Genomic DNA, 21,043 nt, shown 5'->3' on the forward strand with positions numbered 1-21,043 from the left:
GAAGGGAGGTGGGATGGATCTGGAGGGGATTGGGCAGTCAGCATGGACAGAAACCTTATAAACCGTCTCAACATCCTTGAGATCTGCCTTGTTGAAGTGGAGGGAAAGAAAACAATCCAGCTCGTCTCATATTTCAGCCATGAGTGGATGTCCTTATTTTCAGAAGAAATTTGTGTAAGCTTTCAACATATTTAGATCATTGAAATTATGCAATGATACTCTCAAAGCCACAATTCTTCAAGATCATGTTTCTGCCATATCTGAAATCAGAAGACAAAATGAAATGTGTATTTGCTGTTGATGCATTTGATGAAAATACAGGTCAAGCAGTAAGCAGCATCTGAAAGAAGATGAGAATGATGATTCTCAGACTGGAGTTAATAAGGCCAGCAAAGGAGGTATTATGTACGGTGACTATCTGCAGGTAAACTACACATTAGCTCATGCTTATTAATGATATATTTTTAATAAGCATAAAGCATAGCTTCTCCTAAAATAGTTCATGATTAATTGGCCGGCAGCCCTGGAATCTCAAGTTTATTATAATGGTCTGTATGTTCTTCCTTAGTTGCCAAATTAATTAACACTGGGGAATGCATGCATTTCAGATTTTAATGGCAAATAGTGAACTACTTCGTTTTATGTTCTAATTTAAAAAATGGTAATTTCAGACTTTTTTTTTGGCTTGCTTTCCATGAAACAAAAAATGTTCTCTCATCCCCAGCTGGATAAAATAGTGACATCTCAGGTGCTTCAAAGTGAGCTGAAGGGAAACAAGATCCATGACGAACATCTGTTCATCGTCACACATCAAGGTGAGCCAAACAAACGCTAAACAGCCTTCGGGCAAATCAGTCTTAGCCTCTCTCCAATGAACGCTCCAAAAACACGACACATTTCCCTGTTTAAGAAAGCTGAAAGTTGACAAGTTTCACCGCAGACAAAAATAGCTAAGACTAACTCAAAAACTCAACATATAGCTAAACAAAACCGGTGTTCTGTAACTGATTTAACATCACAATCAAGCATCTACCACAGCATTACTCAAACTCATGCTCATAACACGTACACAAATAAATACACGCTGAAATGTAACAACTTCCATGACCTTGGAGTTCAGTGGCACTGCACCTCAGCACATTTACCTTGGAATGTAATGACTTTTCACATGTAACCTGAGGAAATGATTAACTCATTCCATGCATTGCAGCATATGAACTGTGGTTTAAACAAGTTCTGTGGGAGCTGGACTCAGTGAGAGAAATCTTCATCAGTGGACATGTGAGTATCCTCAAACATGAAGACTGGAGAACAGCTGCAGTTAACAGCTTTAGCTCCCTAACTTGAATGGGCCTGCTTTGAATCAGTGTAACACGATTAAGATTTAATAAGTCACCTATTAAAAATTGGTTAAAGACCATTTTTTAGGAGAATGTTCCATCTAATGAAGGTTCAAGGCTGACAGGGCACAAAGAAGAGATTAGCGAGAGATGATAAATGGTTTTCATAAAAATCTCTAAATAAAACACCAATTCAGACAGAACCAGGGCAATTATCTGAATGTGATTATCTTTTATTTTGTGCTTTTCTGCATTAGCATTCAAAAGTACGGCTGGTAGGATTTTTTTGTAAGAAGTCTCTTATGTTCGCTAAAGCTGTAATATTGTGAAATATCATTAAAAATTGAAAATAAATGCTTTCTGTTTTAATATATATTATGGTAAAGGCTGAATTTCCAGCAGTCATTCCTCCAGTCTTCAGTATTAATCAATGTAATATGCCAATTTATGCTCAAGAAACATTTATTATTATTATCAACAACACTGAAAACAGTTGGGCTTCGTAATATTACCGTGGAAAAAGTTATACTTTTTTTTCAGGATTCTTTGATGAATAGAAAGTTCAAAAGAATGGTACAACAATCTTTTTTAACCTTGTAAATATCATTATTTCGTCTTTGTTGAATACAACTATTAATATGTTTCCAAACTAGTGTTTTGTTTTTTATATTACTTCTCATTTTTTAAGGATATTTGGGATTCTTGTCAAAGCTCCACATATGCATGCTTCTAAACCTAATAAAAAAAAATCAGTTCATTTATTGTTTGGGGGCTTTCAGGACAAAGATGAACAGCCCAAACCTTCAGTTTTCTGATGTACGTAGTTCAGTTCAAAGAAAGGATGTGCTCTGCAGCTTGAGGCTGCCACCTTCAGTCTACTTTAAGACACTTCTCTAGTTAATGTCATGTGTCAGGGACATTATAAAGACTGCTGGAAATGAGTCTAAGTGTACTTCATATTTCCTCAGGTACGTGACGAGCGAAACATGCTCAAGGTCAACACTCGCATCCACAGGATTGTGATGATCTTCAGATTGCTGCTTGACCAGTTCGCTGTTCTGGAAACCATGACTGCCTTAGACTTCTATGACTTCAGGTAAGGTGGATATATTTCTCATTAATTCGATTTCTAACAGTTTTTTTTCTTTTCTTTTTTTTTTTTTTTTTTTAAGTCTCACTGCCAAACAACTGCTGAAAACAAGTATTACATTTCCTGTGCAAACTTGCTGTTGGAAATGTGCTAACACTCAAGAGATTGGAGATAGCTAACTTAGTAAACAAGCATTAGATGGCACTAATTTGTTAAATCAAAATCAATGGCAGTGTTTAGCATAATTGCATTTAGCTCGATTGACCTGCGTTTTTCTGTGTGTGTGTGTGTGTGTGTGTGTGCGCGCACAGGGAATATCTCTCACCTGCTTCAGGCTTCCAGAGTCTGCAGTTTCGATTGTTGGAAAACAAGATTGGGGTCCCACACAACCAGAGGGTCCCCTACAACAGAAGGCATTACCGGGACAATTTCCGTGACCGGGAAAGTGAGCTGCTCCTCCATTCAGAGCAGGAGCCCACGCTGCTGCAGCTAGTGGAGGTAAACCTGAGGGAAATGACATTATAAGATGAAATATTAGCTGTGAAGTCATGAATACTGTATTAATCAATGAAATTCAGCGCGAGAACCATAACTTACTGGATTTCATTGCAGGTTATTGGTATTCAGAGAGGAATAGGTTATGTAGCCAATTTATATATCAAGTCAGGATTCATCTAACAGACGGCAAGCTGCTGATTAACATTTCTCATAAGCACTCTTAATACTTTACAGCAATGGCTGGAGAGAACGCCCGGCTTGGAGGAAGATGGCTTTCATTTTTGGGGGAAACTGGAAAGCAGTATTTTTGAGGGGTTCAGGAAAGAGAAGGAAAAAATAGAGGTATGTGGAGGATCCCTGGATAATTCTGTGGCATGCTTACGTCAGTGACAACTCTTGTTTCCTCTTAATAGAAAAAAACAGCCTCTGAGATGAAAGAGGAGATGATGGCCGAGCTCAGTAAGCAGAGAGATATTTTCTTATCGCTCTTTGATGAGAAAAGACATGATCACTTAGTAAGCACAGGTCAGCAAAGCTCTCGAGACGCTGCAGAGATACAGTGTCAAGTGACACATCCTTTGGTACAAGTGAATATCTTCTGTCTGTGCAGGTCAGAGGAAGCTGTCTTATAAAGCACTGCAAGGAGCACTGATGATCTACTTCTACAGGTACATCTACATCTATCTGCAGGACCACCTGCTCATTTAATCACCAAATCAGTTCAAACATGCTGTTCTAGGACTCAACAAGGCTTCCTTAAAATAAAAGAAAAAGAAAAAAGAACAGAGATAATGGTAGTATTGTGAAATATTTGTAAATTTTAAATAACTGTTTTCTATTTAAATATATGTTAAAATATTATTTATTTCTGTGACGGCATAGCCATCAGCCATTTCTCCAGTCTTCAGTGTCATGATCCTTCAGAAATTTTTCTAATACTGATCTGTTCTTCCAAGAAACATGTCTTATCATCAATTGTGAAATAATTCTCAGGGTTCTTTGATGAAAGTTCAAAAGAACATAATTTTCCTACTGTACAAATCTTTTGGAACAATATAGGCCTACGTTTTTTAACTGTCGCTTTCGACCAATTTAAAGTGCCACTATTATGGAAATGTAATGAAAATGACATATTTTGGTTTTGGGAGTCCCCAACAACAGGTCGACATACATGCCAGGTCAAAAAACACATTCATTGTCTTATAATATGCATTTATTTTTTACCTTCTTTGATCAACGACGTCCAAACGATTCTTTTAACGACTCATTTTCTCAAACCCTTTCTTTGCCTCTCGCTAATCTGCGGTGATTGGTCTCAATTTCATTATATTATGCCTGTAATGCTGATAAAGCAACGTTTGTGAGCCAGTGCTGCTTTGTGTACAGCGTTCCCTGGGAAACCGCTATTTTATGTATAGTATGAACTTGCATTTTCATTCAGACCAACAAGTGGTCGGACAATATGCTAATGTTTTATGTTGACGTCAACATGATACGGCCTGGGATTCCTTTTATATATGTGTGTGTGTGTGTTAAAAATATGTAGAACTGTATTTTGAAATTAACATTAACCAGGATAACTGTTCATGTTATTGGTATTCCTGTAGTGTTGGAAACTTACATATTTGAAAACCAACCCAAGTCACATTTGACTATCTTGTCTGAAAGATGCTACAAAACATTATCTTAATATTTATAAATATAGCTTTAAATTCAGATTTAATATGGCACTTCTTGATATATGTCATGGTACTGAATGATACTTGCCATTTATTTACTATTTACACGATACTCCACTCAAAAGAATACCATGGTACTTTTCCTGAAAAGCTTTTCTGAAAGCTCATTTGTAATTCTACTTATTGCCATCTGCTCTCAGGGAGGAGCCTCGATTTCAGGTTCCTTTCCAGCTCCTGACATCTCTGATGGACATCGACACCCTCATGACAAAATGGAGATGTATGTGACACCACTGAAAGCACAAAGCATCAGAACAACAAATAAACCTGACCTAAAACACCCTGTGGGGCAAAGCCTATTAGGAGTGTCAACAACACTGAATAAAAGATAACACTTGCATATCAATTTTACTTCCTGAATAATTTATAGCAGGAATTTTCCCCTAGACAACCATGTGTGTATGGTGCACAGAATGATTGGCAGTAAAGACGGCACGGGTGGCTCATCAGGCTATCAGTACCTGCGCTCCACTGTCAGGTAGGCCAAATAATCTGGGACAAACCCAGCCTTCAGATGAAACACTCATAATTCATGCATTTGTTGGAATTATCCATGTGAAACACAATGCTGGAAAGATGTGAATTGGCAGCAATATTCCTTCTACTAAACAAAAACCACTTTAAAACAAGAACAGGATGTATTGATAGGCCTTATGTATGTTTTGCCAGTGATCGCTACAAGGTGTTTGTGGATCTGTTTAACCTGGCCACCTTCCTGGTCCCGAGAGAGTGGGTTCCCAAGCTGGACCCGAGTGAGCACCGCTTCCTGTACATGGCTGAATGCTGCGACAGCTCCTACTGCAGCAGCAGCAGCGATGACTCAGACTAAACAGATGGAGGGATGAGGAAAGGAGGTATACAGAAGAAGAAAAACGCTTCCCATCACCAAGATTTATGCCACCAAAAACTTTTTAAATGACAGAATAAGAGGATACAAAGTTGTGCTGATTTTACAGAAGTTCTAGAATATGAATTGAAAAGATTTGAATATGAAAAGTCAATTTAACAACAGTGTCAACAAAATATCTACATCAGTAAAACTGTTGATGCACTTGTGTATATACTGTCAATATAATATATTTTAATATGTAATAAACTGATTTCCATTTTGTAAATAAAATACACACACATAGAGAAACGTCTTGTTTATTTGAAAAAAAAAAAAAATGTTTTTTGTCAAAATGTAAACTTTAGATAGAATAGGGTTTATATGTGACTCTGGATCACAAAAGTGTCAAATTGTTTTTATTGAGATTTAGATATAGATAGATGTATCTGTAAGCTGAATAAAAAAGCTTTCCATTGATGTATGGTTTATTAGGATCGGACAATATTTGGTCGAGATGCATGTATTTGAAAATCTGGAATCTGATGGTGCAAAATAAAAAAGAAAGAAATCTAAATACTGAGAAAATTGCTTTTTAAGTCGTCCAAATTAATTCTTAGCCATGCATATTATTAATCAGAAATTAAGTTTTGATATATTTACTGTATGACATTTACAAAATATATTTTTTTTTTTTTTTGGCTATTGCTAAAAATATACCCCATCGACTGAAGACTGGTATTTGTGGTCCAAGGTCATATATTTACATTTAGCAGACGCTTTTATCCAAAGCGACTTACAAATGAGGACAATAGAAGCAATCAAAATCAACAAAAGTTAGCTTAATGCAGTACACATAGCAAGGTTTTTAAAATCATATAATAAAAAGAAAACAAAAAAAATTATAAAAAGATAGAATAGGAAAAAAAAAATAGAACAAGCTAGTTTTACGGGACGTTTTTGCTTTTGTTTATTGTATAATAAATAAAAAATAAAACAAATAGAATAAAAAAAGATTAGAGCCTAGTGTTAGTTTCTTCTTTTTTTTAAAATAAAACAAGCTGTTAGTAAAAAGAGTGCAAGTCTAAAACAGACATGCTTCTTTTAAGAACAGAATTAGAATAGAGTGCTAGAGTTAGATTTGTAGATAGTTATATACTATACGTGATCATTTCTGATTCTTTTTAAAATGCATTAGCAAATGCAAAACTGTAAAACAGAAACATTGTAGTTAAAAATGTTTATAAAAGCAGAAATTTTTAATATCTGGTACATACTGTAGTAATAAGCATGCTTTCTTTCAAAACTCTTAGGGTTGTAATCAGAAATTCATGTATAATAATATTTTCACATTTTTGCAGAAGTGTTCACTTGTGTCCTATATCAGTGCAATGTCACAATACAATACGTGTTCAGTTGAGCACTTGTATTCACTAACAGTGTTTTCTACAGACTAAAACATCCTTCTGGACAAATCTAGACGGCGTGTGTTGCATAACTAAAATAGAATCCGGCTCTGACTGTGATTATTTTGGGCTACAGTGGCTGGGATTAGGAATGTGGTGTATTAGCTCTAATAGCAGCGTACTTGCGTTGTTTTGCATTGGAGAGGCAACAGGATTTGTTATCCACATCCCCATGAGAATCTTTCCAGTTCTCATCGGCAACACCGGATGATTTCCATCCTGAGGGTGATATTTTTAAACGTTGATCTGCCACGGTCTTTTCACAGAAGTACAAAGATTATTGACAATTACACAAAAACAGCAGCAACGTTGTCCGCAATGCCTGGGAAAAGAGAAAGACTGGCTGTTGATTGACATCTGACATTGCATAGAGTCATTCAAAGCAACCGACAAACAAGGTCATGTCTTCAAAATAACATTGCTACTTCATTTCTAAATCATCTGATATGAATTTAAAGATGATCAACTAAGCATTTATGATTCAATTTTTACATTACAAACAGTACTGACTGTTTGCCAACGTCCAAACATTTCATGAATATTTATGAACGCACACAATGCCTCACAGCAGCATTGCGAGTGTCACTGTGACTGTCAACAAGGCAAAAAAGGCATTAAAAGTGGGTCACTATATAAACTTACCACACATGTCATTCCCTATTCTTACGTAAGCATATCCATTGTCACCCCACGAGGTCCCCCATGAATTGCGTACTATCCAATATGGCACTTCCCCTGTAACAAAATATGAAGACACATCATTGAAAATATACCCCCAAATGGTAAATGATTAATAACAAGTCATTCTACATGATTAATAAAGCTAGCAGTAACAGTTTTGGCATCCATTTCTCTACTTTACCCTGAAAGTACCTAATTTAAACTAGTAAACAAACAAGAGAAAACAAATCATGGCAGAGGATAAATGCTGCGGACAGCTTGCTGATTATAGTGCAGACACATCAGGATGTTGGCGCACAGCCAGTGTTTGCCAGTGTCGGCTCAATTTTGTGCCCTTGACAGGACGTAATCCGTGAAGGCCAGCGCTCTGAACCTTTATATGCTCCGAGGCACAAGTAAAGAGTGTTTAACCGCCCGTGTCTGTGTGTGTGTACCTGTGGTATCATAACCAGTGATCAGGACAGCATGGTTAGCGTTGTGGCTGGAGCAGTGGTGCTGAATGATGCCACCCAGGTAATCCTGCCAGCTGATGGCATCCACAATGACAACGAGAGGACCCGACTCCACCAGCACACTCTTCATCACCTCCTCCTGTCCACTACCGCAACATACAGTTGAAGTCAAATGCTGTCCACAGTGTGAACAGATGGATCTCAAAATCATACAGTCATTGTTGGAAAGCGTTCAAATGCACAGAAATGCTGGAAAACCAAATGATTTGTGGGACCTGAAGGATTTTTCTGAAGAACAGCAGGCAGTTTAACTGTTCAGGACAAACAAGGGACTTATGAACAACGATCACTAAACAAAAAAAAACAAAAACAAAACAAAAAAACCACACAGCTGTGGATCATTCAGGTAACAACACAGTACGTATAAAGAATTTTGAACAGGGTCTTCAACTGGAACAATCCCATGGGACTCTGCACACAATACTTAGATTGACTTAATTGATTACTTGATTGATTTCCAAATTGAACTCAAAAATACTGCACAATTTAAAATAACTATTTTCTATTTCAATACACAGTATTTTCAACTTCAATTTATTCCTGTAAAGCTGAATGTTCAGCATCATTACTCCAGTCTTTAGAGTCACATCACTCAGAAATCATCCTTATATGCTGTTTGGGTGTTCAAGATTATTATTATTTAATATCAACATTGATTGTTGATCATTTTAACTTTAAAACATAGCTTTCAGGATACTTAGATTAATAGAAAGTTTGAAAGACTGTCATTTTTGAAACCAAACCATGGATCATCCTAATAAGAAAATATGACAGAGTGACATCTGACACAAATGTAAGACAACGAAGCACAGGTCAGAAGTGCTTGGTTGTGTATTTGACCAGCATTACGTGGGCTTTGTGAGTGTACAGTCAGTGGCCGTTCAGCACCTGACCCTGAGTTGCAAACAGAGTTGACAAGAACAGATGAGTAAACATAAAACATTGGCCCACATCCCGACAAACTTCAACCTTGAGTTTTAATAGTACATGAGGTCTACACTGCACTTAATGCAACGGCACAGCTGACTATTGATGTAAAGCTCAAGCCATCTGCATGCTTCATCCATTACCTGAAGTCATAAGCTGAGTAATTCCTCACTGTCACTCCAGCGTGAGACTGAGGAAAGAACTGGCAGATCCCAGCCATGTCTTTGAAGGGATACTCCGCCTCATTCACCAACTTCAGTTTGGTCTGAAAAAGGATACACAAAACAGAATGTGCCAATGGAATTTCTGGGATGATAAACACCTTTGATCAGCAGCTTGTTGTGGCTGGAACAGACCAATTCTTTTTTTTTTTTTTTTCTTCACTTTCATGTTTTAACCCTCTCAAAACTGCTGCAGCCAGCTAATGAATTAACACCCTTACTAAAATACTAATTAAGAAGCTTCTCAAAAAAAAGGTGTAATTTAAAAGCATAGAATGTGCACTTCACAACACATATAACAGATCTGTCCAACATAATTACTGCTTTTAATCAGCTGTAAGAGTCTTGTTTGCAAATGTAAAAATAAAGATTATAGGGTGATAATAATAACCTGTATAAACTTTGTTGCAAAACGGTTTAAAAGTTCGGGGGCTGTAAGATTTTTTTAATCAAAATTGAAGAAAGAACTGTAATATTGTGAAATATTGTCACAATTTAAAATAAATGTTTTCTATTTTAATAATATTATTATATGTGAACCTGGACCACAAAACCAACCAAGTAGCACAGGTATATTTGTAGCAATAGCCAACAAAACATTGTATAGGTTAAAATTATCTATTTTACTTTTATGCTAAAAATCATTAGGATATTAAGTAAAGATCATGTTCCATGAAGATACTTTATAAATTTCCAACCATAAATATATCAACATTTTTTGAGTAGTAATATGCATTGCTAAGGGCTTGATTTGGACAACTTTAAAGGAGCTTTTCCTCAATATTTGGACTTTTTTTGCACCCTCAGATTCCAGATTTTCACATTAAATTGTTTTATTTGTCCTATCTTAACAAACCATACATCAAAGATTGTTTGTTAAGCAGATGATGTATTAAAAAAAAAAAAAAAAAACTGTATATAAATAAAAACTGACTCTTGTGACTGATTTTGTTTTCCATGGTCCATATACAGTATATATACATATACATATATACACAAAGAGAGAGAGAGAGAGAGAGAGAGAGAGAGAGAGAGAGAGAGAGAGAGAGGGAGAGATAGGCAGCCATTTCTCTAGTCTCAGTGTTAATCCTTCAGAAATGAATCTTATATACCGATTTGGTGCTCAATAAAAACTTCTAATTATTATCAATGTCGAAAACATTTTGGAAAGAGGTGTCCAAACCATCAAAATTTATGGCTGTGATTGCATTATCAATAGCAATAAACATTATTTAATCTCTCCCAGTTATATCATCACAAGAAAAAGAGAAAGCGGATGACAGCACCTGTGCCAACCAATCCAGAGCTCCAACAGGAGATCCGCCATTGCAGCCCTCGTTTTCATAAGAGCAGTCTATAACCTGCTGCACACTGAGCTGCTGCAGTTTCCCACCATCTTTAGCAGATACCGTTTCAATGGCCTCCACCACACTGAAGGCCCAGCATCCTCCACACTAGACGAAAACGCAAGAAGAAATGCAGAGTAAACCTAACTATTACGTACACACAGTAAGAAAAAAAATGTTTTGAGCATTTGCATGAGTGGAAAAAGATCACAAGTAAACCCTAGTCTTAATATCAACGCCATACCGACTCCTGGTTTCGGACTGGTCCGACAATTCCATGGTCCCTCCAGTCAAACTTGGGTGGATAACTGTTCTTAACTTGAATTCCAGTCCTAGAGGGGTCAAACTTTGGAGTCGTCTCAGTCCGGGCTGTCAGATATCGATCTGAGAATAAATGAGACATGCTAGATGACATCACACAACGTGCATTCATCTGTAAGCATCCATACCCTGCATATAGTCACCTTTGAATTGCTGTGGAGATAAGTCTGAGAACTGGTTGATGCCATAACGTGCAGACTGGTTTGATCTCTCCAGTACTGAATTCAGAAAGGCTTGTCTCTTGAGGGAGTTCTACAATCAGACAAAACAAGAGCCCTTGAACAACAGGTGAGATGAGGAAATATGTCACATCACATGACAGAAATTACTGGCATTGCCTACATATATAATGTTCCGTAAAAGTCATATTTTATATTGAGACAAGTAGTAGCTGTACATTTACTTTATGGTTTTAATCAGCTAGTTATTGTCTGTCTCTCAAAACCGAGTAAGCTGCCTAAGTAGACAACATTTCTAGGCACCAAGGCGCATTAAACTGTATTTGCTATGACGCCTAGAGCTACTACAGTGTCTACTAAGGCAGTCCACTAGGTTTTGAAACACATACTTATCGTATTTAATGCTGTAGTTTGTGAGCTATGAATGTTAGTACACTAAATGTACCTGAAAATGAAGCCGTCTCTGATAGTGTTCAATGTTTTCATGTCCTCGCTGAAACGTCTTCAGTTGTTCTCCGTCCGTCAGATTTTTTCTGGTTAGTTCGACGCTGTTGGATCCCGTGAGCAGTTCATGGTAAATTATCAAAGCAACTAATGTTAAAATAAACGCCATTTAAATAGAGTCATTAGTAAACGTTCAGTTAATAATTGTGTACACCTAAACAACTTTCATTTCTGCTCTCGGCTATTTCCTGCAGCAGATCAGAGGGCTCTATCGCCCTCTCGCGGCGGATGAACAAAAATTACCTGAGATAAACGGACTCTTCAAACGTGAAAATAAATCACCAATGAATCACAGACGAAAAGGTTATACACACTAAACTGAATTACATGAAATTAATACAGTAGCGTCTAATTACATTCGAAAGCAAGTTTTCCTAAGGCTTTCCAAGAAGCTAAAGATCACACTCAATGGTGCCCATGGGTTACTCCTTTACCTGCTGAAAAACAAACAAACAAACAAAAACCATAGAAACCATAACAGAAGTTCTAACGGTTTCCACTACAAATAATATTACACACATTACAAACCATCAGCTTTTAACCATTAAAACCATAAAAAATTTGACTTTTTTGGGACTTTAATCGGTTTTTTTTTTTTTCAATTGAAGGCGACCAATTACCAAAGGAGACCAAAATACACTCATAGAAAGTCATTAAAAAAAGTATATATATATATATATATATATATATATATTGTTTATTTTGTTGAATTGTGAAGCTGCTTATAATTACATTAAATTGTAAATGTTATAGTAATTAAGTAGTATTTAATCTAAGGAGTGATGCTTTATTTTTACTGTCCCAATTTCACCAGCTCGACTATATATTTGACTATTCGACTATTTATATATAAATAGTTATATAATAATAATAAATATGCCAAAAATACACATAATTTAATATTTATATCAGTATTTAATCATATTTAATTATGTTTGCCTTTATAAAAATCCAATTAGCTCTTTTTTTACCCTCTTTTGTTCAGATTGGAACAAATTTATTCCATTATGGCCGGTGCCCCAACAGAGTTTATTTGCCCATCCATCCATGTCAGTGTTGTTATTGTTAACTAAAAAAATTAAATAAATAAATAAACTAGCTTTTCATTAAAATAAATCAAGCTGCAATAAAATGAAATGTAAACATTGGATTACATTTTTAAATGAATATTAAAAATGTAAATGAAAATGTAGCCTTGGCAACTAACTGAAATAAAATGCATAAAAAGTCCTAAATATTAATAAAAAATAAAGCTACTTTGTGTATACACTTATATTACAAAATCATATTTACTAAAACAAAAATTCTAATGAAAAAAAAAAAAGCTAATTCAAAATACTAATGACTTAATATAACACTGATTTGTGCTATTTGTGTAGAATTTAAACCTCACCCAAAGAAAGCAAGCAGTATAGACAATTATGACAAGTTTAATGCTGAGGCAGTATGTAACATAGGTAGCCCATATCATGACCCACATTTACTCACTGAGTGTCTGAGAATAGAGCTTCAGCCCTTTCCTGACTGCAACCAAATATGACAGAAAACAAAACTGATCTCAGCATGGTCACAATACTATCCCCCAAAAACGAGAACACAAAAGAGACAGACACTCTTTTGCACGGGCAAGATCCAGGAAAGATAAACTGTGCTAAGAGGCCACTTGAGAGAGAGAGAGAGAGAGAGAGAGAGAGAGAGAGAGAGAGAGATATGAATTATTATATGCAAATACTGTATATATTCATATATATATATTAGGTCCCCTTGCTTGGAACTGATTAGTATTCGCTGTAGGTATTCCATAGGATTTTCTTTAAATACGTTTAAAACATTTTCCTTCTATGTACAGAGAAATACTGTATATATTTCTACAAGGAAGTATAACGGTGATTCGTCGAAGAGTTTCGAGTGCTAATGGGACAGCGCTAAACATGGAGCTGCAGCATTTCAGCAGATGAAGGACGAGTTCGTTTGCATCTTGTTTAGCTACAAAAGCAGAGATACAAAGCAGACAGCCCTTCTATAAAAGCTTGGTTTCTGATCCTGCTTTCACGCTTGTCCACGAGAGAAGAGCTTTCCCCATCTGGAACAATATTATGCATGAGAACTTAAAAACGGTCAGCAAATTACATACACGAGACAACATTCGACACAAAATTTGTGGCTAACTGAGGAGACCAGAGAAATGAACTAAGAGGTACTTCCCACAGCCGTCTGTCAAAAGATGTCTTTTGAAATAGTCTTTCAAAAAGTAAGAGAAAAGGTAAGTGTAAAAGTGTAAGGAGGCTGATGATGGTGCAATAGTCCAATCACGTCCACTTGAGGCGACCGATCATTCTACAGTGGTAGAGTTTATCGCCAGAGTCAGTGTGCTCACTGTCAATACTCCACTGCACACTCATAAAGATCGTCCCCCACAGTCTGGGCTCGGGGAGAGGATGATGGAGGAATGGGCTGGAGGTGGAGGTGGAGGAGGAGGAGGAGGTGCGTGTCCTCAGGATTTGTTGTCATCGTACATGTCCAGTGATGCCTGGATGTCTGGGAGCTCCATCTCACAGGCGACGCTGCGTGGAGACACAGAATTACGGTTGAAGAAATGACCGCCTGAAAACAGACAAACAACAAAAATTATGGGGTTAGATTTAGACATTTGTTGTAATACTCTGTTTTGTGTACAGCAGGGGGGCAGAAATGAGATAGATGAAAGAAGGTATGATTCTTCTCAATGTTAATAAAATATTTAACATGTGGCTCCTGCTGACTGCAAAGATTTGTTTATCTCCTCCATAAAGGATGTGCTCAAATATGACATTTCATCTCAGCACAAAATCAATGTCGGTCAGTTACGTGTAATCGACACTTTATAATGTCCTTGACACCAGACCAATTAATTACCAACAAGCTTCTCAGTGAATTTGTTTTATGAAAGTGTTTGGGTGTTTTGTGAATATACAGCACCCTGATTTAACCCTCATGTTGTCATTTTTACCTGAAAATGCTAATAAATCGCATTAGACTAAAATGTATTGAATTTGCTCACACAGGGCATAACAACTTCCCAAAAACTTTAGATTATTTCTGTACATTATACCACCGCCTTCTTACCTTTTGTTAAAAATAACTTTCTCCAAACTTACCTTTAATAATGTTTAGTTTTTTACTCAGAAACTAAGGTGCATAAGCACAGATCAATGAGGTATATGGCAAATCAGTTACAAAAATAAAAATAAAACCTGTGCTAAATAAGAAAACAAGTTGACAAAAATGTTGAATCCAAGATTTGGTTATTATCATACAAATACGAAAAACTATAAAAACTGTGTGAATTGCAGACTGTTAAGACAAACATGTGGATGTGCTGTTCCATAAAATCAGCTATTATTAAACTATTTCATAATACACCATATGTATGTAAAAAAATTATGTAACCCACAGGTGAGTAAATAAATATAATTAATATAAAAATGTACAGTAATATGCTGGATATTGTATTCTCATTTTATTGTTATAATTCGATTATAGACTCAAAGACAGCAGCCTAATAATGTCTATTACATAATAATACACTTCACTCCATCAAGTAATCCTTCATTAGCTTGTTCATGTGTTTAGTTTCCAGCTAAACTCTGGTGGTGCAGAACAGACCTGACCTTAAGTTACACAATCCCTATCCCACTGCATTAAATGTTAGGCTGAGACAAAACACAATCTGTCCTCATAGATTTATTACAGTATTTTTAGTGCTCTTGGTTTGACTTACTGTAAAGCACTACTGAAATAAACTGTATATGCCACAAAAATTCAATACTGTATGTCCAGTAAAAATGTGACATGATGGATGTAGCTGGTCTGAGAGTAAAAATTTGATTCAGGAGTCTCGCCACAGGAAACAAAAACGAGAGACAGAAGCATCAAAACAGTATCAAGGAATACAAATAGTACCTGTAACTACTAACTTAGTAAAAATCACAACAACGATTTTTGCACAAAGCAATTTTAATACACAAATGTCATTAAAAAATGTAATTCACAATCAAAGACAAACCAAAAGATTTGAAAAAAAAAAAAGATACACATGTAAAAGACATTAATGCAAAACACTATTAATCTAAAATGAAACTAAAAATGGCTTTAATTGAGTAAAAACAGGAAGTTCATCAGCTATATCATCCAGTGAAAAGCTCTGAATGTGCAAGAGGTGAAAGTTAACTAATAACAAATGCAAGTGTCTGAAATCCACGACTTTATTTTTCAGGATGCATTTCGGTTTTAGAAATGAGGACGCCACAAAAATATCTTCATTCCAACTTCAGTCTGCAAAAGACAAAAGTAAAGAAAAAAACACATTTAACAAGCACTGATGTGAGGCACATGGAAATAAACAACTAATTTAGATGTGGGCACTACTTTTTTTACAAAACTAAATTAAATTGGAAATGTAAATAAAACTTTAATAGTATCTTAATAGTACTAAAGGATCACTGGGTTGTTGTTATATATACAATCTAAATAAACTATCAAATTTGATCAAACAAATTTAAAGATTCCACAGCCCTAACAGTTAAATAATACTGACACTTTATATTTACTTATAGAAAAGTAGTGCATTAATTTAGTAGCACACTAATGTGAGAGATCATGCTGTGCAGTAGATACTAAATGTATTTAGTGATGCTGTGACAATCTGAAAACGAATATCCATAATACTCACTCATAGGTGGGGGCGATGGCAGTGGCTCTGATGATCATGTAGCAAAGTGTGAGAGCAGAGAGGACGCCGAAGCTGGCAACAATAAACCACTCTTCTGTTAACAGAGTAAAAGGGGGAGGGGTCATTTTCTGTTGAGGGCGGGGCCAGGGTATCATCTCGACAGACAGCCGAAGAGAAGAAGAAACTGGCGACAGGTGGAGGCGTGAAGAAAAGAGGAATACTTCTCTATTCCACGGAACAGTAGAGGAAACCACAGGCAAGCGATGATCGCACACAAGACAGATAAAACACGAGAGCGAAACTCAATGTAGCACACTCAGAGCACATGACACTTAGTGCTGGTTTAGCCATACATTTACAAAGCAGAGAGGGTTTGAATCTGTTAGGAAGACCGTGTCATTAGAAGATCAATCAGTAAGTATTCCACATAGTTTTTTTTTTTTAAAGGGATTTGTAAAATTCTTTGAAAAAAGTTCGAAACAACAAAAAAACCTCTTTAAATCATAAATAAATTGCAGAGCTGTTCAAGCAGATACACCTGCTTGGGGTTCTTTAATATAATTAATCACTGCAATACAAACGCAGACCAACAGGAGGGGTTAAAATTGCTGATCATAATATTTTAAAGACATAGCACCAGGACAAATGGCTGGTAAACAATAAATTATCCCACAAATGTGTAATTACCTTACATCTGTTTCTGCAACAAAGGTTTGTAGTTCCTTGAGCATTTACTTCTTTTACTTGCATGCAGCTTTCTGTTCTTTAGTATAGTTTAATTGCACTCAACATGTGAGCTACTAGTCTGTATAACCTCATTAAAAATGCTGGCGTAACCTAAACAATAATATAACTTCGGAAAGAAATCAAACGAGTGGGTGTAAAATAAAATAAATTAAACTCTGTTGAAACCCTCTGATATGTTGATATGCATTTTGTCTCAAATCTTTCGTAATGTACTTTAAACTTTTTAACACGCAAGTTAAAAAGAGGAAAATATATAATATGGAGTATGAAGGGTGAATATGATATATTCGTAACATATAGGTACATATAATTTTGTTTTTGATGAAGGTCTGAGGTTTTTACTATAGGTGGCTTGCTTGTGTAGCAAAACAATCAAATGAAATTCAAACAAATCAAAACAAATTCATTTTCCAATATGAATTAATTATCTTGCAACACATGGCATGGAATGTACATTTTAATCACTTTACATACAGCAACTACAACGACAGATTTAGGAGACAAAAAAGAAAATAATAATAACAGAAAATAAAACAAATATGTAACACAAAGATTCAAATGAAATGCTTAAAAACTCTTTTCAATTTAAAGATAATTAAATATACATTTATTTTTTTTTAATTAAAAAATAAATAAATAAATAAAAATATATAAAATAAAATAGGCCCACTAAAGTCAAAGGGAAATTTCTTTGTTAAAATGTGTTTTATACATATATATATATATATTAGATAGATAGATAGATAGATAGATAGATAGATAGATAGATATAAACGTGTGCAATATTACAGCTCAAATATTAAAAACGTAACCAATAACATAATTTCAAATGGTCATTATCTCAAAATAACACCTACACTATTATGACCCTAAAGGTGTTTATTTTAAGATGATGACTGAATGTACATTATCCTGTTTATTATACAATTATGTATATTACATAGAATTTAGAATTTATTTTCACATGTCAGAAAAGAGATCAGAGTGCCATGACACACACGCAGTGACATAAGAAGTCTAGTACAAGATATTTATTGCAGTAAAGGGCAGGACACACTGCGGTGGAGCACAGACACCTGCTCACATCACTGAGCTCAGCCTCAGCAGCACACAGATGCTCCTGAACAACAGCAGTAGTGCACTACAGTAAGGAAAGCTTACCCCCTGCTGGGGAGCAAATGAAGGAGAAGGTGGGACAGAGATTAGCAAACTTAAAGACGGAGTGTGTGATTTTTGCAATACAGTTTGGTGATGCAGAAATGACACACTTCACCTATAAGAACATACAGATTAAGAGAGACAAAACAAGAGACAATAAGCCCCGCTCTTACTAGTGACAGCAATGTTGATCTCTCCGGAGCGAGGAATGAGCTCTTCGTCGGAGGGAAGCTGGGAGGAACTGGAGTGGTGCAGAGGCTCCAGACTGATGCTGGTCTCAGAGGACAAGTCCACCAGCGCTGTCCTCTGACTGGAAGTCTGACTACGGGACATCCGATCCATGTCAAAAGCCATGTTGTCCACACAGGGCAGGTTGGGCTGTAAGTACATGAAAGTACATGATTTATTAACATAAATATGATTTGAAGCAAATCTTCCTAATGTCAGAAAAAAATTACATAATTACATGACATAATTGCATGTCAGCTAAATGATTAAATGTAAATGTGACATGAAAAATGCTATGAAATGACTGAAGTGACCACCAGAGGGAGCTAGTGGATCAATGATCCTGCACCTCTCACTGCAAAAGCAAGATTACAGGACAAATAACTTTTTATCATTCTGTTGCAACCAGCAACACATATTCATTTTGCCATTTTTTTTTACAGTCATGTGTTTACATGCTCAGATCTGTAATAATTCAGGCAATCCATCCCATCCAAGCTGCAGGAATTGATGTTACTTTCAAGAACATAAATCATAATAAAATCATAACAACACAACATCATTAAATAAGAGTCTTAAGAATGTCACAACCTGCTGCCCTCCAAGATCAATATGTCTGTTGTTTCAGTAATAAATTTAAGTCAGTGTGTGTTCTTTGGGTAGCTGTTCTTTGGGAGGACATTTTTTTTTTCTCAGAATTCAGCTATACAGTAAATGTGACAAAACATCCCTTCAGGCATGTCTGCAAGAATAATAATAATAATAATAATAGTAGTAAAACAAAAATATTATACAGAGTGAATCATTGTCTAAAAATTAAGGTTTTCTTTTACAGGGGTGGTTGTTTAGATCTACAGTAATTAGAATTATCTTAACATAATTACTTATCAAGTATGAGTTTTTTTAAATAATAAATCATTAATATTTAAACAGTGTGTGTGTTTGGTCCTGGTATTCCCTATATTATGGGGACTGGTAAATTTTGACCTTGTGGGAAAATGTTTTGGTCCCCGTGAGGTAATACCTCATACAGAGCAATCTTTTTTTGAAAATCTAAAAGTGTAGAAAGTATTGTGTGCAGTGTGTACAGTATTAAAACCATTACATCTATTAGGTCCCCATAAAACATGGAAACCCAGCACGTGTGTGTGTGTGTGTGTGTGTGTGTGTGTGTGTGTGTGTGTTTACCATAACTCCCAGAGCTTTGAGGATGTTGAGTTTACACATCGGACAGGTGCAGTGCTCATTTAGCCATGGATCCACACACATTTTATGGAAGACGTGCCTGAAGAGAAAGAAAAACATTTTGCCATAAATACAGCACATATGCATGTTATAATCATCTAACATTTGGTTGCAAAACCATAAATATGAAATGTTTCTAATGATTCTATTTCTATTCTAACGATGTAAGACCATGAGATGCAGCATCAAGCCTTTGCTATCACCATACCTCGATAAATATTTGAAACTGCTCTAAGAACACTGGTGTAAGAAGGACATTACATGTAAAAGCACATTACACATTTATATTACATCCAGAGAGGAGAGAGTGAGATTGGAAGATTAAAAGCAAGAAGCTGGTGGACTTCAAAGGAGCGACAAGAGCTTTCACAGTGAGCTTTTGAGTCTCTTTCTCCTCCTCCTCATATCCGGCTGCCGCACAATCTGAGCAGTGTTTACTCCAGGAAAGACCCTGGGCTCTCGATAGCGGAAACCCTCTTCATGAGGAAGATTCTAGGCACAAGACAGCCATTGAGGCTCATGCTAGAGACAAGGCAGCCATTGTGGCTCTGAAGACTGTGAAGAATCTTTATCACTGCATCATAGAGCTGGGAATTGTTTTAATTATTTTTTTATTCATCCTAAATGTATTTTGGTAAATGTGCACAAAGTTTTGAAACAACTCATTAAAATGGACTGTTACAGAATCTAACACTATTTTCTTAGTCTTTAGGAATTATATTACATATATACATATTGAAATATATTAAAATGTCTAACAGCTACTTTAAACTGTAATAATGTTTCAAAATATGACCCGTTTTTACTTTACTTCTGATCAAATCAATGCAGCCTCGGTGAGCATAAAAAAAATATTATACAACAAAAATCAATGCAAATATAATCAATATATCACTCATCCCTACTGCAGTCACCCCAGTATCCTCAAACACAGCAACACGGGCCCAAACCCACGTTTTAAAACCCCTCAATTGAGTATGCTAGTTATATCAGTATTACATAAGTTCCCACAGGAATAAAAGGCAGGCTCCTCAGCAAGAAGTGTTTCGAGAAAGATTTGAATACAACCTGAACAGAACTTCTGGGCAAGAGAATTTGTGGAATACAGCTGCAGCAATGCATTTCAGAGGCCTTATCTAAGGATGTTAAATAATGCTAAGTGCCAATGACACTGTGATTTAGGGGTGCTAAAAGGACGTATGCTTCTGGAATGATCCTGTACTGAAGCAACATGCAGACAAACTCCAACAAAGCTTTATTTGCTTGAATGGAGAGCATATGATGAATTAATGATGAGGGTGCAT

General features: G+C 35.9%; 3 protein-coding genes across 5 annotated transcripts in view; 1 reads left to right on the plus strand and 2 right to left on the minus strand.

Annotated features, from left to right (window-relative positions):
* Positions 1 to 31: 31 nt before the first annotated feature.
* LOC113113986 (tryptophan 2,3-dioxygenase A-like) lies at positions 32 to 7,067 on the plus strand. Its single transcript, XM_026280637.1, has 12 exons — positions 32 to 174; positions 322 to 424; positions 725 to 815; positions 1,211 to 1,281; positions 2,309 to 2,436; positions 2,742 to 2,928; positions 3,163 to 3,270; positions 3,342 to 3,453; positions 3,539 to 3,596; positions 4,808 to 4,887; positions 5,055 to 5,145; positions 5,337 to 7,067. The coding sequence occupies exons 1-12, from the start codon at positions 140 to 142 to the stop codon at positions 5,494 to 5,496; spliced, it is 1,224 nt and encodes a 407-aa protein (XP_026136422.1). The 5' UTR covers positions 32 to 139; the 3' UTR covers positions 5,497 to 7,067.
* LOC113113985 (cathepsin O-like) lies at positions 5,844 to 12,074 on the minus strand. Its single transcript, XM_026280636.1, has 8 exons — positions 11,592 to 12,074; positions 11,111 to 11,219; positions 10,891 to 11,030; positions 10,587 to 10,754; positions 9,223 to 9,344; positions 8,075 to 8,238; positions 7,602 to 7,694; positions 5,844 to 7,281 (listed from the first exon to the last, which is right to left on the minus strand). The coding sequence occupies exons 1-8, from the start codon at positions 11,757 to 11,759 to the stop codon at positions 7,247 to 7,249; spliced, it is 999 nt and encodes a 332-aa protein (XP_026136421.1). The 5' UTR covers positions 11,760 to 12,074; the 3' UTR covers positions 5,844 to 7,246.
* A 990-nt stretch (positions 12,075 to 13,064) lies between these two features.
* LOC113113988 (E3 ubiquitin-protein ligase RNF130-like) overlaps positions 13,065 to 21,043 on the minus strand; it is a 40,162-nt gene continuing 32,183 nt past the window's right edge. The window contains exons 7-10 of one of the 3 annotated variants that reach the window (XM_026280640.1): positions 19,683 to 19,779; positions 18,440 to 18,644; positions 16,362 to 16,455; positions 15,618 to 15,964 (exon numbers count right to left, since the gene is read on the minus strand). In XM_026280640.1, the coding sequence (XP_026136425.1) occupies positions 15,949 to 15,964; positions 16,362 to 16,455; positions 18,440 to 18,644; positions 19,683 to 19,779 (412 nt within the window). In that variant the 3' untranslated portion in view covers positions 15,618 to 15,948. Of the gene's footprint in view, positions 14,255 to 15,617; positions 15,965 to 16,361; positions 16,456 to 18,439; positions 18,645 to 19,682; positions 19,780 to 21,043 lie in introns of those variants that run through there. The other 2 variants (XM_026280638.1, XM_026280639.1) reach the window with 2 other exon arrangements.

This window comes from Carassius auratus, chromosome 14 (assembly GCF_003368295.1).
Source record: "Carassius auratus strain Wakin chromosome 14, ASM336829v1, whole genome shotgun sequence".
Lineage (NCBI taxonomy): Eukaryota > Metazoa > Chordata > Actinopteri > Cypriniformes > Cyprinidae > Carassius > Carassius auratus.

What these genes read in the sequence shown, in the direction of transcription:
- LOC113113985 (XM_026280636.1), bottom strand. Translation starts at nt 11,759, where the DNA reads ATGGCGTTTATTTTAACATTAGTTGCTTTGATAATTTACCATGAACTG. An exon ending in TACTCAGCTTATGACTTCAG is followed by an intron (nt 8,239 to 9,222) that starts GTAATGGATGAA and finishes ATGTTGCGGTAG; the next exon opens with TGGACAGGAGGAGGTGATGA. An exon ending in AATAGGGAATGACATGTGTG is followed by an intron (nt 7,282 to 7,601) that starts GTAAGTTTATAT and finishes CTCTTTTCCCAG; the next exon opens with GCATTGCGGACAACGTTGCT.
- LOC113113986 (XM_026280637.1), top strand. Translation starts at nt 140, where the DNA reads ATGAGTGGATGTCCTTATTTTCAGAAGAAATTTGT. An exon ending in TATTTTCAGAAGAAATTTGT is followed by an intron (nt 175 to 321) that starts GTAAGCTTTCAA and finishes ATGAAAATACAG; the next exon opens with GTCAAGCAGTAAGCAGCATC. An exon ending in AAGAGAAGGAAAAAATAGAG is followed by an intron (nt 3,271 to 3,341) that starts GTATGTGGAGGA and finishes TCCTCTTAATAG; the next exon opens with AAAAAAACAGCCTCTGAGAT.